General features: G+C 42.7%; 1 protein-coding gene across 2 annotated transcripts; it reads left to right on the top strand.

Annotated features, from left to right (window-relative positions):
- Positions 1–6,314: 6,314 nt before the first annotated feature.
- On the top strand, positions 6,315–11,199 carry slc14a2 (solute carrier family 14 member 2). 2 transcript variants are annotated; one of them, XM_086206017.1, is made up of 10 exons: positions 6,315–6,425; positions 7,352–7,423; positions 7,525–7,696; positions 8,567–8,756; positions 8,957–9,085; positions 9,267–9,459; positions 9,851–9,998; positions 10,249–10,383; positions 10,526–10,575; positions 10,676–11,199. In XM_086206017.1, the coding sequence occupies exons 1-10, from the start codon at positions 6,402–6,404 to the stop codon at positions 11,048–11,050; spliced, it is 1,488 nt and encodes a 495-aa protein (XP_086062143.1). In that variant the 5' UTR covers positions 6,315–6,401; the 3' UTR covers positions 11,051–11,199. The 2 variants fall into 2 exon arrangements, with proteins under 2 accessions (XP_086062143.1, XP_086062144.1); XM_086206018.1 differs by lacking the exon at positions 6,315–6,425 and adding an exon at positions 7,069–7,244.
- Positions 11,200–17,531: the final 6,332 nt, after the last annotated feature.

Raw genomic sequence — 17,531 nt, forward strand, 5'->3', positions numbered from 1 at the left:
TTCTTGTTCTCTTCATCTCTCCCGTCTGCTCTCATTTTCTCTGTCTGTCTGATTTTAATTCTGCAGGCCCGTCTTTTTGAGAGCCAAGAGTTGGCTTCATCGTTTACCCCTTTTATTTTGCCGTCGTTCACATCTTCTCTGCATCTTTGCAGCTCTGTCCCAGAGATACTTTTTTCCTCCAAACCTCAATCATCTCCGACGCTGTCTTTGATCCAAGCATCTCCCCTAATCATCATCGTCATAAATATATGTAAACTTTTGGTCTCAATTTCTCCTCATCTTGTTAGAAGAGAGAGAGAGAGAGAGAGAGAGAGGGGGGGGGGGAGAGGGGCAGTGAGGGATGGAGGAAGTATGTTAACAGTGTAAACAAATGAGGAGTATAATGAGGATAAATCACTGCTGTGAACAAGTGAGTCTTTGTCTTCTCTCTTCACTCCCTGCTCTCTCTCTCTCTCTCTCTCCCCCTCTCTCTCTCTCTCCGTCTGTCACAAAGACACACACATACATAAGCCACGATATCATGTTTGGGTTTCTCAGAAGTGCAGTTTATTGAATGTTAAAGAATGGAAACAGAATCCAGCACTTCATTCACAGAAAGTGAGACACTTAATGATGTTTTTCAAGTCAGGACGCCAAAGTGCAGATTTCTCTCCGTATTCTCTGCCTGTAATGGGAGAAAAGAATTTACCAAAACAGGCATATTTCTTGAAGAAGCTTTATTATTTCACTGTGCAGACAAAATTCTATTCCCCTTGCTAGTGTTACTACTGTAATTACATTACTACTGCAGCTACACGTCTTACCCCTGTTAAGTGAGTCCACAAATAAAAAAACTTGCATTTTTCCTGCTACAGAAATGTTGGAAGGGTGAAAGCAAATCAGTTCTTAAACTATGAGATGTGGAGTAATCCAACTGGCACTGGACATCTGTTTAACGCCAAAAGAGGGTCTGGTCTTGAATGTCTCTGGGATTGATTGGTTGGTACCGACACTGACAACAAAAAACAAAATATTTCGATGGAAATTATCACATAAAATATAGACCTATTGGGATAAATACAAGGCACGGTGGTGCAGTGGTCAGCGCTGTCGCCTCACAGCAAGAAGGTTCTGGGTTCGAGTCTTTCTGTGTGGAGTCTCCATGTTCTCCCTGTTCCTGTGTGGGTTCTCTCTGGTACTCCAGCTTCCTCCCACAGTCCAAAGACATCAAGAGGGGACGAGGCTGATTGATACTCTAAATTGACCGTAGGTGTGACTGTGAGTGTGAATGGTTGTCTGTCTCTATGTGTTGGTCCTGTGATGGACTGGTGACCTGTCCAGGGTGAACCCCGCCTCTCGCCTGTAGCCCCTGGGACAGGCTCCTGCCCCCCCGTGACCCTCAACGGGAATAAGCGGAAGAAAATGGATGGATGGATGGATTGATAAATACAACAAAAAAGAGGTGTGTCCTATTTGTCCAGTCTAAAAATAATATCTGCTATTAATTCAGATTCCCAAAGAAACATGACATGCAATCTGATCTCTCTCAAAAATGAGGGTGATTTTTGCCATGAATACTCTATAGATATATGAGGCTGTAAAATGCAATAAAAACAGGTGTATCCTATTCGCTCAGGCTAGAAATAATATTGATCTGGAGTCCATCGGTCATAGAGTATAGACACTATCAAAAAAAAATGAATTTTGCATGAAAATACTCATAGAAAATATAGGAGGCTGTAAAGTGTGATAAAAAGGGTTGTGTTTTATTTGTCTGGACTAGTAATGGTAACTGGTATCGATTTGTGGTCCGTAGATCAGGACTGGAAGGTATGGAAAAAGAAGATGAATTTAGTGCTAAAATATTGGTCAATACGTAAAATACGGGCGATATAGTAAAAATGCATGATCGTGATGTGTGTCGTATTTGTCCTTTCTTGAAGAAATGTCTGGCATTAATGTGGAGTTCTTTGGTCTCGTGACATCATGACATTAAAGCTATGGGGGGGGGGATCTGCATTTTGCATTAAAAGGGAGGTACAACTGCACATCGTCTGCATAACAGTCTGTGTTTGGTCATACAGTGGCACAGGGAAAATAAAATACAGCGATGCACTGATCCTTGTGGTACACCAGCGTGTACAAAAGGGGGAGAAAATGATGAGCTTCTTTGATGATCCATTACACATCTCTGGAAAAAAAAAAAAGGGCAAAACATTTAGGTGCTGTCCCTCACAGGCCCACACAGTCTTCTATGCTGATGTTGTAGGATGCACCAGGATCAGAACTGCAAAATCTTTTGCAACAGAAGACAGCAGGAGGTGAGACTCAGTGTTCTGCTCTGCACAGAACACACGCTGGGAAATATTCAAGAAATGTTTTCTGTTAAAAAAAATGAAATAAAAAAAAAAAGACCTCTGGGGGATGACAGCCTTCTCCAGTGTCTTGGAGAGGAAGAGGAGACATGATTCTGCAGTTGTTTGGATCTGTAGGGTCAGGGTTGGGGTTTTTGATGAGAGGCTGCACTACTGCTTGTTTAAAGAATGTGGGTACTTGACATGAATTAAGAGAGCTGTTTATAATGGAGGAACATACAATGTCAAGTCCTTCTTTCAGAAGGGAGGGAGTCAAGTGTCTAAGACGAGGGCAGATAGAGAGATAGACCACCAGAGTACTTGAAATGGCGTTATATTCAAACATATAGTCTAAGATAAGTAATTTAATAAGAACTGTTTTTGATGTGTTACCATAGATTAAAATATAAGCGGCGTTATGATCAAAATGTGAAATGAATATGAATGTCAGAGATCATTTAAAAGGTAGAAATGTATTTGTTTAATGTTCTTGAAGACAAAAGTTCGCTGTGCAAAATAAAACACTGATTCATTTTTGTTACACACTCTATTATCTAAAACTAGGTGTGAAGTATTGTTTTAACTCTTAAACAAATAAAATTATTCCCCCCACATTTCTGAGGTCAGTCAGCTGGGATGCCAAACACAACATTGTCGGCCCATTGGTTTTGGGCCCGGTTCTTTTTTTTTCGGGACTTGGGTCACATGTGTCAAACTCAGCGTTACTCTAGTCGCTACTCTGCTCCGGCTGTAAAGGCTCATCCTCAACCTGTATGATGTCACCTGAGCCAATCAGCGCTTAAATGTCCTGCGACCCAGATGACACTGCCAGCAGGCTGGTTGGGGTCACTTCTGAGGCCACATCATGACTCTCTGAAACTTGTGAAGTAAAGACCTTTAGTTACATACATTGGACTTTTTAAAGAGTGTGAAGGATTGAGACGTAAACACATTTCGTCAGACCCACATCTTCACGCGTAGCAGACGAAATCAGCGCTCAAAAAAGTTGTACATGAAAGTGACAGCAGTTTAGCAAAAGACTGAGCAAACAAAGAATCATGCGAAGAATGACTTGCTGTGCTGAAAGAGGCTGCTCATACTGAAGAAGGGGCAAATACTAACAACTCTCTCTCATGCACGCACACGCATGCACGCATACACACACACACACACACACACAAACACACACACATGGAGATGTGGCTGGGCGTTTGGCCAGATGCTCTGAGAGAAGGAAAGTCACATTCTTGTGCTGGGGAGTCATCAAGTATCAGGTTCCATGGACTCTGGCAGAAGCCCCCTCACAACCCACCATCCCATAATGCACGCATGCACACACACACACACACACACACACACACACACACACACACAGACATACACACACAAACAAATGCATAGGGGCATATTTAATGGCCCCTTCTTTTTATGTTTGCATGGGGGTGAATTGACTGAACTCTTGTGATGTTGTCAGATTTTGGGATGTACTGGTTCTTCTTGGTCCAGACTGGTTTTATTCATTTGTTTGGTCCAGTGGGAGGTCCACAGGTAAAGTGAAGATTCAAAGGTGAGGGTGAGAAGAGTGAAATCTCCTGTTTCACCACTAGATGGCAGCATCAACCAACACTTCTTGAGACAGCTGGGTTGGTCCTCACAATTTTGTCTTTTCCATCAAACTCAGATGATCAACGACAGATTCGTTGTCAAATATCTCAAAGTTCGATGTTTGCATAAAATACATACTCATGTAAGATGTACACAATTACATTACAGAAAGATCTCAAAGCACCTGTGTGAAAATTGAGTCATTTTAAAGCTGTACATGTCGTCAGTCGTGTGGGGCGCACAGGAGCTCAGGTGAAGCAGTGGACTGGAGGTTCAACTGGCTTTTAAAAGGAGCCCCATTCAAAGACGCAGCGTCAGTACAGTTTGTCCTTGGGGGCCAACTCACCTGACAAACTTTAGATTTTGTCTCTGTAACAATCTCTGCTCCAGAACTGCTGCCATAAGTTAAAAGTATCCAGACACATTCTTGCAATGACAAGCTGAACTCTGCTTTCTTGTTATTCTTGTCTTCTTCTTTTATTTTTAACATAGTTGTAATGTCTAGAGCTGGGAAGATTTATGGTTGGAACAGTGGTGATTACAAAAGGGGCTCCTTGTGTGGTGTATTTCCATACAAAAGGGATTCAAATGGAACCAAAGAACACTTTTTCATTTTCTCTATCTTGAGGTCTGTTATTTACGTCAGTAAATACAACCAGCAACTAGAAGAAGTGAAAAAACACACAAAAAAAAAAACCTTTACATTTTTGGAATGAAGACTTTGTGAAAACTACCTTGGCGCAATATAAGCTTTACAAATTTTTCCTCGATCGTTTGATAACCGGTCATCCACCGCAACCCAGCCCGTCCTTCCTCCTTCAGAGAGTCCTCACCCTCACTTTTGGGCTACTCCTCCTCCTCCTCCTCCTCCTCTCTCGGTGATGACTAGATGTCTGCAGCTGTAATTCATGCTGCTCATCATCTCTTTAACCGCTTGCGCTTAATGAGTAAATAAAGCAACAAAAAGGAATAAACAGGAACAAACACGCCCTTTGGAGCTTGAATTATTCATCTACAACGTAAAATATGCAGGCTTATATAACACATATGAATGTCTGGTTTGTGATGATGTGACTTGGCCATTATTTGATGATGATAATTTCGTATAACAGTATCAGTGCTTATTTTTAAAACCCACATCACTCAAAGAAGCCTGACTGGATTCTACAGTTACAGTTAGCGAAGTAAAAGGGACTTCGGGGACTTGTGTTTTTTTCTCCACGACATTTCATTGGAAACATCGTAGTTTTTCCTCCATTAAAGAAAGATTTGCACAATAAATACTTTGATTATGGGTATTTTTGAAGAGATTCCTTCACTTTTTATCTTTTTACCTAGGTAGATCTACTTTTACTTTCATAAAAGAACTGCATACTACTTCCTCCGCTGCTGGTATGTGCTAACACCTCGGTTTGCTACTCATGTTGGTCAATAAAAATTATTTCTTGCTGAGTGTTTCTGGCGCTTGTGTCTTTTAATTTCTCGCATTGAGTTTGACTTTATTCCTATCAAAACCCCTGTTTTCCATTTGTGGATTTCTGACTGTTTTCTTTTCAGATCAATTCTGCACTGGCGGGTATTTTGTTTGACCAAATATTAATTGAAACAAAAATAACTAAAATACCATATTGATCTTAATGTAAGTGTTGCGTTTTCATGAAAGTAAATTATTCATGGTTAAGAACATGATTCTGTGTAAGGCCTGTGTTTTAATCCTCTGTTTCACCAGGGCATGATGTTAGAACTAATGACTGACGATTTATCAAAGTCAAAAACTGGTTTGATTTCAACAGGTTCTGCTGCAGGTTTTTTAGTCCAACGTGTTTAAACCTCACCTCTCTTTGATTTCTTTTTGGAGCCTCTGTTCAAATTAGAGAATGCAGTGACACATTTTTCAAATGTTTTCCATACATAAGATTTTAAAATGTTCTGCAGGTGTTTTTTTTCCCCCCCTGGACACAGTTTTCAGAGAGCTCATTATTTTAAAAATGTTCTGCAGGTGTTCATTTTCCTTAGGCACAGTTTTCAGAGAGGTTGTAACCTGTAGTCAAAAGAGAATTGACTTGATGATTCCAGCTCCTTGTCTCTTATCTGTTCAGCTGTCTTGGTTTGAACCAAATACTTTAGACGCCACAGTGTGTCACACAAAGTGAATTTAAAAAAAAAAAATGCCCAGAACAGATTTCACCTGATCTCAAATTCACATTGGCTCCATGAGAGGTTAGCAGTGTTGGAGACGGGACAATAATTAATGTGTTTAAAGAGACTTGGGTGTGGCAAAGATTATCAGTGCAGAGAAGATGAGCTGGGGGAAATGAGGAGGTGGGCGGGAGGCAGATCTGCTCATGGGAGGTGGGGTTTTCCCTGTGGTCTGATGCTATAAAAGCCTTTAGTGGAAGTCTCCAGAGTGCGGCTAGGAAAAAGCTGGCACTGGCAATGTAGCTGGTGGCTACTCTGGGACATATGCCTGGATCACACCACACCAAGGTAGGAGCCAGACCTCCACGGAAAGAACTTCATTAAAGCTTTCCTGTTTGTTACTGAAGATTTTAAGATTACTGGCATCAGGTTTTGGTTTGACCCGCTAAGAAATTTACTAAAGTCAAAGGTTGTTTTTTGTGTGTGTGAAATTCCATATTTTACATTTTTTACCTTCACGTTTGTCTTTGATAAAATAAAGGTAAAGTTACAGATTCGTTGCATATAAAATTGTTTGTTGTTTTAACTTTTTTTTTTTTTTCATACCGAAGAGCTCGTTAACGGGGTTTAGTTTGCAGGATGCAAGCGCAGCCACGCAGGAGGCAGGAGAAGGGTTGTAATGGGTCAGACGTTTATTGATAGAACTCAGGGTGTCCAACGTGGAGGGGAAAAAACAGGAGAACTCAAGGTGTCCAAGGAGGTGGTAAACTTCTGCAGGCAGGCAGGGAAAAAACAGAGGTGATCAGAAACTCGAATAGGATAAAGGTGATACTGAGCTATCAGAGAGCAATGCACTGGACTCAGGGCTGAAGGCTGTGCTTGCCACAGGACGCTACGGGAAAGATCAGTCAGCTGCAGAACTTTTATGGAGTGCGATGGTAATCAGAGTTGATTGGAGACAAGTGAGCAGGGCGCCCGCGCTCCCAGCCACAGCTTCAGGGGTGGGAGAGTGAAGTTGAGGTGACGGTGCGGATGAGGAAGCCGGAGCCGGAACAGAGCTGCAGAGTTTATAGTTCTTAATGAAGAACATTGGAGCTCTGCAGCGTGCAAACTGTTAAATTCTCCTGTGACGTTTTCAGCTCTGCACCTGCCCTCACCGGGTTTTATGTGCGAGCGTTTCACCCAATCTTACTCTGAATTTGCACAAATTGTTCATGCGTTGTGAACAAGACTTTGTGTGCTGCTGAATGACACCTTTCCTCTTCTTCTCTTAGGATATTCAAAAGAATATCAACTGTTGCCCATCTGTTGCACTGACGACCAACACCTCTACCACCACCCTCGCTGTGCGTCAGTCCCCACAGTTCACACATACAGAGCAAGTAAGATGTGTAGTTTTTTTTCTTGTTCTTAACCTCTTAACTTCCAACTGTAATTGTTATCGCAGGAACAGCAGCCTCTGATGGCGCAACCTGACGTGCAGCCTGAGCATGACAAGAAGGAGAAGGACCCACAACAGTCTGCAAGATCAGCAGCCTTGCAGAGGGCAAGGGCCCGCTTTCTGAAGGGGGTCTCCTACTTCTCTGGAGATATGGAGGTGTTTGGAAAGTGGATGGAAAGTAGGTTAATATTCCTGCTTACATGGTTAGTACAAAAATGAAGAGTAGCTGCATATCACTAGAGATCCGCATGGCTACATGTGTGTCAGAGATGACCAGATACGCCAGATACCATCGTTCGAACTTCGAAAAAAGGACTTAGGAGATTTCACTGTTTATTGAATCTTCACGCCGCTTCTTGAGTTAAATAATGCATGTTAAATGGCGCATGCACCAAATGATATAATAGAAGGAGGATGAGTGACAAGGAAACACTCATGACATGAAGTTCTGATGGCAATTTCTTTCTCCAGATTGGAGGGATGGATTGAATCTGCCAGAATAAGACAAACTAAATCATGTAAAGAGAGACAGAACATTATTATCATACATTACATGAAATAGTATGGCTGGAATATTTGTCTGCGGTAATCTCATGAGTTTGAACACAGGTGGGTGATTTACAAAGTATTTAGAGAGGTGCAATCTCCACAATCCTCCTTCTTATGCAGGGAAGCATGGCATTCATCCCCCAAATAGTTGGTTACATTCCAAATCTCTTTTTTTTTCCTCTTAACTTAGGAATTCTGCATAGAGACTCCATTGAACAGGTTATTGTGAGGTCATCGTCTCTGTCTGCTTATGTCATCATGAGACATGCATACTGGTTAGCTGCCTTCATCCTCCAGGCACCACATCACACTGTGTCACTGGAGAGCTTCCTCACAGTCAAAAACACTGGATTTGGAAGCGGACCTGTTGTTTGTGTGGCTACACGGCTGTGAGAGCCAGAGAATGTACTGTTGGAGGCCTATTAAGCAGATTTGGGGAACATATCAACACAACCTCTGTTCTTTGTCCGTCCGTCCGTCCCCCCCCCCCCACCACCAGGGCAGTTTTTCTTGCTGCAGTTGCTGGACTGGGTTCTGCGTGGCGCGGCCCAGGTGATGTTCGTCAACAACCCTCTAAGCGGCCTCATCATTTTTGCTGGTCTCATCCTGCAGAACTACTGGTGGGCTCTCAACGGTTTTGTTGGTACACTCTTTGCCACCATTTCTGCCCTCATTCTGCAGCAGAGCAGGTTTGAATTCATTTATCTCTTTTCACCGCAGCATCTTGCAACTGCATATTACTGTGGTATGATGTGAATTTACAGTCACTTACAGCACAGAAGATAACACTGGACTCACACTTTTTGAAGATTTAAAAGTGTATTACTGATGTGGAGCATGGTGTAAACAGAAGGGAACCGTGTCATTGAAGTGGTTGGCTTTCTTTCAGGGGAGCAATAGCTGCAGGGCTGTACGGATACAACGGCATCCTCGTTGGACTGTTAATGGCTGTGTTCTCCAATGGAGGAGACTGGTACTGGTGGCTCCTGCTACCCAATATCTTCATGTCCATGATGTGGTAAGCAGCTAGCATGAGAGATGGTACAATGAGAGGTTTTTATCAGAAGTACATTGAGGAACATCATGGCTCAGGTGTTATAAGTGCAATGATGATCGTTCACAGACTCTGAAGGTTCACAGTTGTGGATTTGAGTATGAGATAAATATAAAACTGGTGATTTTGTACATTTATGTTTCAGCCCGATTGTGTCCAGCGCCCTGGCATCTATTAACAGTCGCTGGGATCTGCCAGTGTTCACGCTGCCCTTCAACATCCTGGTGTGCCTTCACATGGTAGCAACTGGCCATTACAACCACCACTTCCCTCAAGTCCTGATTCAACCTCGCTCGGAGCTGCCCAATATCACCTGGGCAGAAATCGATGTTGCTAAGGTCAGTGACTGGCCACATGTGCTGGTTTTTACTTTGCCCTGATGACACTGCAAGATTTTGCTATCAAATCCAGATGTTCCATTCCTCATCAGACCAATGATCTGTATTACAGCTGAGAGAGTGTGTTTGCTGTATCCTGAAATTGTGTGCACACTTTACTTAGAAGCGCTACTATGTTTTCTCTTATTCCTCCTCTGTTCTCGTCAAAGCAGACCGCAGCTTCGTTTTATACTTATTTTGTTGTAAGATGTTGCATGCATCAAAGCTAACAAGATAACCTAGAACGGTACACGCTCACATAGCTGCATGAAGGAGGTCACCTGAGGACTGAACATCAGGCTTTGTTGTGCTTCCTCAAGGATGTTAAATTGTCATTTCTGGGTTTCTTTAGCTTTTCATGTCAGTGCCTGTGGGAATAGGTCAGGTCTATGGCTGTGACAACCCTTGGACAGGAGGAATCTTTATCATCTCTCTCTTCATCTCCTCGCCCATCACCTGTATTCACGCTGTCCTGGGATCAGCAGTTGGGATGGTCTCTGGTGAGCGAAGCCGTGCAGGGAACAAGGGTGTAGATTAACATGATAAACATAACATTAGACGTTATTTTTGCTTCTTACATGCTTACAGAATAAATCAAAGCCGCAATCAAAGTATTCCACCTCTGAGATGACACCAGAAATATCCTGTAAAGGCACAAAATCAGCAGTGTGGTTCATGATTTAACAAGACATTCTTAAGCGAGTACTTTTGAGGTGGAGGTGATTAATTGTTTGCGTGTGTGATGTGCAGGCCTGGCTCTAGCAGCTCCATTTGGAGACATTTATTTTGGACTCTGGGGGTACAACTGTGTGTTAGCCTGCATCGCTATTGGAGGGATGTTCTACGCCCTCACCTGGCAGGTGCACCTGCTGGCCATCACATGTGGTGAGTATGTGTTCTGATCCAATTAGGATAATCGCATGGTGTGTAACATGACATGCGAAACTGACAGAGAACATGTACATATGATCATATCAATCGAATACACGTGAATTTCATCACATCTCCTTTTCTCTTTCCTCTTCAGCTTTTTTCTGTGCATACCTCGGCTCTGCCATTGCCAACATCATGTCCACAGTATGTGCATATTTCCTCCCAGCCACACTTGTCTAACAGTCCACACAAACACAAGATTTTCTGTAAAATAATCTATTCTTATTTCTACTTTCATCCACAGTTTGGTCTGCCAGCCTGCACATGGCCCTTCTGTCTCTCTGCCCTCACGTTCCTCCTCATCACCACAGGGACCAACAGGATCTTTAAGCTGCCGCTGGTTAAAGTCACCTACCCCGAGAAAAACCTGCGATTCTTCTGGAAGCTGAAGAAGCAGGAGAAGATGGAAGCAGAGAGGAAAGAGAAAGAAGATCAGCAGAGAGCAATCGAAGATGTACAGATACAAAATGAGAAGGAGCAACTGAGGCTTGAGCTGGAAAGGATGGAAGAAGGGAAAATCACGAGTGAGCAACCAGAAGAACATGTCGACGTGCCACAGGACACTGAGGAAGAGGAGACCAGGCCAAACAATCCAACTGATGTCACTGTTACAGATTAGGTTTGAAATATTCTACCATGAACTGAAAACTTTTGACTGCACTTCCTTCAGACTCAGAGGTTTCTGATGACTGATTAATGTGTAGCACTATTTTGTCCTGTAAAATTGCATCTATTAAATGTATTTTTTTATGATTGCCATTTATCTGACACTTCATGAAGAAATGCGTCTAATTTATTATTAAGCACAGACACAGTTTGTGTGTGTAGTGTATTTGCACTCGTGGTGACTGCTTTTTGTTGCCACCTTTCACCGCCTTCATAACTGCAGTTGTGAAAACCATTCAAATAACAAGTTGTGTGCTGTAAGTACTTTTCAGATTTTTACCCTTTATATTTTGGAAATACTCTGCTTTTTGTATTAAAAGAAACCTAAAAGACTAGAATGTTTGGTCCTTTAATCTTGTGTTAAAGTGCATGACATCACTCCCACTCTTGAAGATGTTTCTGACAAACCTTCCTCAGTCCCAAAGTTTGCCACTTCATAAACCAATAATATACACAAATGTAGAGAATTTTGTCTAATGTCAGCTCACTTTGCCTTCATTGTGACAGGACTTGTGTGTTTTATCAAACTGCCTCTGAGCGCAGAGTATACACACCCAAACTCTATTATTTTTGCTCGACACACTCGCCACTTCAAAAGTTAATTTGACCCCCTAAACACGCTCGAAAACTCACAAAATTTGGCACACATCTCGGGTGCGGCGAAAAATTTGATAATTAAAAAAAATAAGAAGCGCTCTACTGAATAGCGCCACCTACATACACAAAAAAACAGGTTGGGGTTAGGGGTATTTTCTGCAGGAAATGCAATTCTAGTGTGTTGATTTGCCTTCTTTAACCCTGTTGGAGCATTGCGCTCATCACGGGTTTCTTTATCCCGCAAAAACACTGCTATCTGGAGGTAAATCTGATGCGATGCACAACCACAGCTTCAAGTTGTTCTTCAAGTTGTTCCGGTCAAGACCTTGGTTTGACTTTAGTTTCATGAAACAACAGGCCATTCGAGGAAAATATTCCATTAAATGTGACCTCCAAAATCAGTCTAACATCTGTCACCTTGCCAACGGTGTACTTGCAAAAATTCCAGTGCCTAATGAAGCGTGTGGTTGTTTAGTTTGAGTAACCTGACAGATGTACTGAGATCCCGGATCTTTTCAAAAGATGTAACCTTTGCCTGTCAGGTGAAATGAGTGTAACTTACAATGGAACTGAAAATGTCAGTTTGAAAAAAAATAAAAATAAAAAGGTTCTTCAGGTTGCGTGAGGGCAATCAATCTTTTAAGGGCGAGTCCCAGAAGCTAGTTGGAGTGGATGTCAGAAAATATTACACACCCGGTGAGTCAAAGTCTCAGCCTCACGACGTAGCTTTATCATTAACTGTTCTCTCTGTCCCCGTCAACCAAGTCTGTGTAGAAGTCATGTTTCTTGTTTCCAAACATTTCACTTTCAGCTCAGTATTTACTCAGGCCATCATTCACACCTACTGATGAACACGCTGTTTTATTTTAGCTTTAGTTCACTGAGCAAGTCTGCCATTAGGGAATTATCCCTACTTTGGTATTTTTACAAAATCTAAAATTTGTCGTACTGATTCCTGCAACGTCTCAAAGCCAATTTCCATTAAAAATCCCCAAATAAAACTTGACTGATCTGATATTCTTACATTAAAGGGTTGTGAAATCTTTCCAAAGGTTCATGAATCAAAGTAACAGCATATGCCTGATCCTCCTCATGCTTTCTTCCACAGTCCAGCAGTGTGAGGTTTAGTGTGGAGATGCATTTCAGAGCAGATCAGATTAGAACAGAGCAAGCGGGCAGACGAAGTGAGCCTTGTGTCAAGTTGAGGTTATGAATAGAGCAGAACCACCTGAAAGCCTGCATCTCGTTTGATGCCATGGGGTAGCATTTTTTTCATATGAAGGAACACGTAGTCCTGCATGTAGTCCTGCAAGTAGTCTTGCTTGCAGTCATGCATGTAATACTCATGTCCTCCTCATGTAGTCCTGCAAGTAGTCCTGCTTTTAGTGCTCGTGTAGACCTGCACATAGTCCTCATTTAGTCTTGCTGGCAGTCCATCATATAGAGACTCAAGTAGTCCTGCAAGTAGATATACTGTACTATTGTAGTGCTGCATGAAGAGCTGCATGTAGTACACCTGTAGTCCTGCATAATCTACAGATGCAGTCCTGCATGTAGCACTCATAGAATTCTGCATGTGGGACTACCACTCATGTCGTCCTGTCAGTTAATTCTAATTCATTACACATAAAAATGACATTAACATTATAATGTTACAGCTCAATCCTTCTTTGGAGTATATCTGTAGACTGTCTAGGTCTGTCTCATGATTTATCACAAAAATGGAAGACAAATGCATCAGACTGCCTGTGGAAATGCAGCGGTTGTTCCTCATATGTTGCCAACTCATACAGACGTGGCGCATTCAATAAAAGCTGAACATTTTAATCCTCGTACAGGGAGGATTTAATGTGGCGCCGTTATGTGGCCTTCGCTGAGGCGCAGCATCCCTCGACTCAAAGTCTGATCACACATGTAAGTGAAATTGGTCACTCATCAGTCTCTGGCTGGTCTACAGCCTCAGATATTGTCCTCCAGCTGACTGTTACCTCTTAAAATATGCAACATTCAGAGCACCAACAGTCAGGCGCTTGCTCCCAGACGGCACACAAAATCAAACTGCTAAGAAAGCAGCAGCAGTATGAAACAGGAAGGGAGGAAAAGTGAAAGAGACAATGAGATGCTCCCTTCCTTGAACCTGGAATACATCCTTTTTGCATAATGCCTTCAGCAAATTCCAGTTGGTCTTGGCAGGTTGTTTTGTTTTTTTTTTTTTTTTATCTCATTTGTCATTTTGATCTAGTCACGTTACAAAATGAGCAAATGACATCACCGCCTTGGAAGGCTGTCCCATGACTACTTTGTGTATCAGTAATCAGACCCTCAGCGCGGTTTCATCTCATTGACAGAGAACACGCAGATCAATCTGATGGCCACAGGACTGAAGCTGCCAACACAACAGAGCTGCTGATAATGTGTCACCCTGAGTTCAGCATAGTTCAGATAGTTGCTGTGATTCTATCAGAGCAACTGACTGAATGGGGACAGCAGTGATTGATTGATGCACAGGACGTATGACTTATGTCATAAATGCATTGTGCATGTTGCTTGGGAGCTCTGATCTGAGAACCAGGAAGAAATCCAAATGGTCATGTGATCTGATAAGCGCTGCAGATCAGCAGTGTGGTTCCAGGTCTTTTGGCAGACAAAGACCCGAGGTCCTTTGATATGGTGTGATGCCATCATCTAATCTGCTCTCTCACTTTCTTCTTTTTATTCTCTACTTTCAAGTATTACAAGAATACACAAATACATCGATCAGATTTTTTCCTCATTCCCAATCAGAAAATTCCTCAGCAATATTTCAGTACTACAAAGTACATAAGGAGTTCTTCACTCAACACACACGTTTGAAGTAGTTTTACTCCATGTCTGGTGGTAAATGGACTGCAGTTACATAACACTTTCCCATTCTAATGATAATTCCAGGCATTTTTACAACACATTCCCAACCATGGGGTTACAAAAGTACACACACAGTCGTGCACTGAAGGTGACAGCATCAGGCCTTATTCTAACTCCAACTGAAATAAGAAATTGATTTTCCTTCTTTTGCTGCTTCTTTGGATTTTAAAGTAGGATTTTGACCAGCTATAGTGCTGAAATACTGTTGACAGGTAGATACATTAATAATAGTGATGTGAATACTATCCAGCGACATGTCCTACTATGTATGTCATTGTAATGTATATACTGTATAGCTCATATACTGGATCACACTCACAGACAGAGGTACCAGTGTCTACCTTAGAGCATGGGAGGGGGCCAGACAGACAATTGTGCACCCTTCAACTCACTAGTTTGCACCCTTTCTGATGCTCTTCTGACCTCTTGAAGATCGCTCTTCCAGCCAACCATCTTCTACCACTTATCATGTGGGGGGGGGGGGGGGGGCTGGAGCATATCTACCTAGCTTCGGTTGTGAGGTGGCATTCACCGGTCCATCTCAGGGCCAGCACATAGAGACAGACAACCATTCACACTCACAGTCACACCTACGGTCAATTTAGAGTATCAATCAGCCTCGTCCCCTCTTGATGTCTTTGGACTGTGGGAGGAAGCTGGAGAACCAGAGAGAACCCACACAGGAACAGGGAGAACATGGAGACTCCACACAGAAAGATCCCGTGCTGGAGCCGGGGCTCGAACCCAGAACCTTCTTGCTGCGAGGCAACAGTGCTGACCACTGCACCACCGTGCCACTCCAAGATTGAACTTGTGCTTTGGAAGTACAAGCTCAATCTTGGAGCGGCACGCTGGTCTGATCTGTCACATGCAAATACACTGCAAGTCTGCATTTCACTCTGAAAAGAATGCTGACGTCAACATGAAATACTGCAGTACAATCCCATAACAGCATGAAAACATTGTCACAATAATATCGCACATTGAGATACAATATACTTTTACTTCAGTAAAATTTTGAATGCATAACATACTTTTAATGAAGAGCTATCCCATTATGCTTTTGATAATTTTACTTAAGTTAGCGACTGAAGTACCTTTACCATCTCTGGTAGCAAAACACAGCTACACTGCAGTACAGAGAAAATACTGGAAACGTTTTCCAGTTCAACACATGCAGGGCAAGAAATGCAAGTTAGTCAGTCACGCCACACGGGTTCAGAGCTGTTGCAGGTTGAAGCCTCTAGAATGTAGCACCTGATTTCTTAAGGAAGGAGTGCGTCTCATGGCGTGACACCTAAAACCATTTTGGTAAGTTCACGTGTCTGCTGGCTCACGAGTTCAATATGATAAACCATTTGTACAGAATGTCTGACTCCATCACAAATCGCAGCAACTACAGGGGGGACAGCTAGCATCTTTGAAAACCCTTTGGATAGTTCTCGTGTCATTTTTTAAAATTTCAATGGAAAATGACTAGACGTCACACGCCGAACGTTGCTACTGAAAATAAGCTAAAAGATAAATATACACTAGCTGTAAAAAGTTTGGACACACCTTCTCATTTTATGTTTTTTCTTTATTTTCACGACTATTCACTTTTTAGATTCTCACTGAAGGCATCAAAACTATGAATATATGGAATTATGTAGTAAACAAAAAAGTGTGAACGAACTCAAAACAAGTTTTATATTTTAGATTCTTCAAAACAGCCACCCTTTGCTGTGATTACTGCTTGGCTCACTCTTGGCGTTCTCTCCATGAGCTTCGTGAGGTCGTCACCTGAAGTGGTTTTCCAACAGTCTTGAAGGAGTTCCCAGATTTGCTGAGCACTTGTCGGCCCTCTTGCCTTCACGCTGCGGTCCATCTCATCCCTGACCATCTGGATTAGGTTTAGGTCAGGTGACTGTGGAGGCCAGGTCATCTGGCGCAGCCCTCCATCACTCTCCTTCTTGGTCAAACAGCCCTCACACAGCCTGGAGGTGTGTTTGGGGTCGTTGTTCTGTTAAAAATCAATGATGGTCCAACTAAACGTAAACCGGATCGGACTGTGTGTTGCTGCAGGATGCTGTGGTCGCCATGCTGGTTCATTGTGCCTTCAATTTTGAATAAATCCCCAACAGCAAAGCCCCCTCACACCATCACACTTCCTCCTCCACGCTTCTCGGTGGGAACCATGCATGTAGAGGCCGTCTGTTTACCTTTTCTCCATTGCACAAAGACACGGTGGGTGGAACCAAAGATCTCAGATTTGGACTCATCAGACCAAAGCACAGATTTCCACTGGTCTGATGTCCATTCCTTGTCTTTCTTGGCCCAAACAAATCTCTTCTGGTTGTTGCTTTTCCTCAGTGTTGGTTTCTTAGCAGCTTTCGACCATAAAGGCCTGATTGACGCAGCCTCTTCTGAACAGGTGATGTGGCGACGTGTCTGCTACTAGAACTCTGTGTGGCATTTATCTGGGCTCTAATCTGAGGTGCTGTTAACTTGCGATTTCTGAGGCTGGAGACTGATGAATTCATCCTCTGCAGCAGAGGAGACTCAGGAGAGCCACTTTGACGTAGCACTTGCGGACACATTCAAAGTTTTTGCAATGTTCCGGACTGACTGACCTTCATTTCTCAAAGTAATGATGGTTCTCGAAACTGATTGGTTCTTGCCATAATAGGAACTCAAACAGGTGTCACATTGGGCTGTCAGCTGTGTACCAACCTGACTTCTGCACAGCAAAACTGATGGTTCCATCCCCATTAAGAAGGCAAGCAATTCCACAAATGAACCCCGACAAGACAAACCTGTGAAGTGGAAACTGACATCAGGACGCTCACTGACAGAAGGCCAAGGGTTCACAGCGCTGTCAACAAAGCAAAGGGTGGCTACTTTGAGGAATCTAAAATATAAAACATATTTAGAGTTGTTTAACAATCTTTTCT

The sequence above is a fragment of the Aulostomus chinensis genome, chromosome 6 (assembly GCF_037954235.1).
Source record: "Aulostomus chinensis isolate RoL2024-O1b breed Wild chromosome 6, RoL_Achi_v1.0, whole genome shotgun sequence".
Taxonomy (NCBI): domain Eukaryota; kingdom Metazoa; phylum Chordata; class Actinopteri; order Syngnathiformes; family Aulostomidae; genus Aulostomus; species Aulostomus chinensis.

What these genes read in the sequence shown, in the direction of transcription:
- slc14a2 (XM_086206017.1), top strand. Translation starts at nt 6,402, where the DNA reads ATGCCTGGATCACACCACACCAAG. An exon ending in CCTGCTGGCCATCACATGTG is followed by an intron (nt 10,384 to 10,525) that starts GTGAGTATGTGT and finishes TTTCCTCTTCAG; the next exon opens with CTTTTTTCTGTGCATACCTC. An exon ending in TTGCCAACATCATGTCCACA is followed by an intron (nt 10,576 to 10,675) that starts GTATGTGCATAT and finishes TTTCATCCACAG; the next exon opens with TTTGGTCTGCCAGCCTGCAC.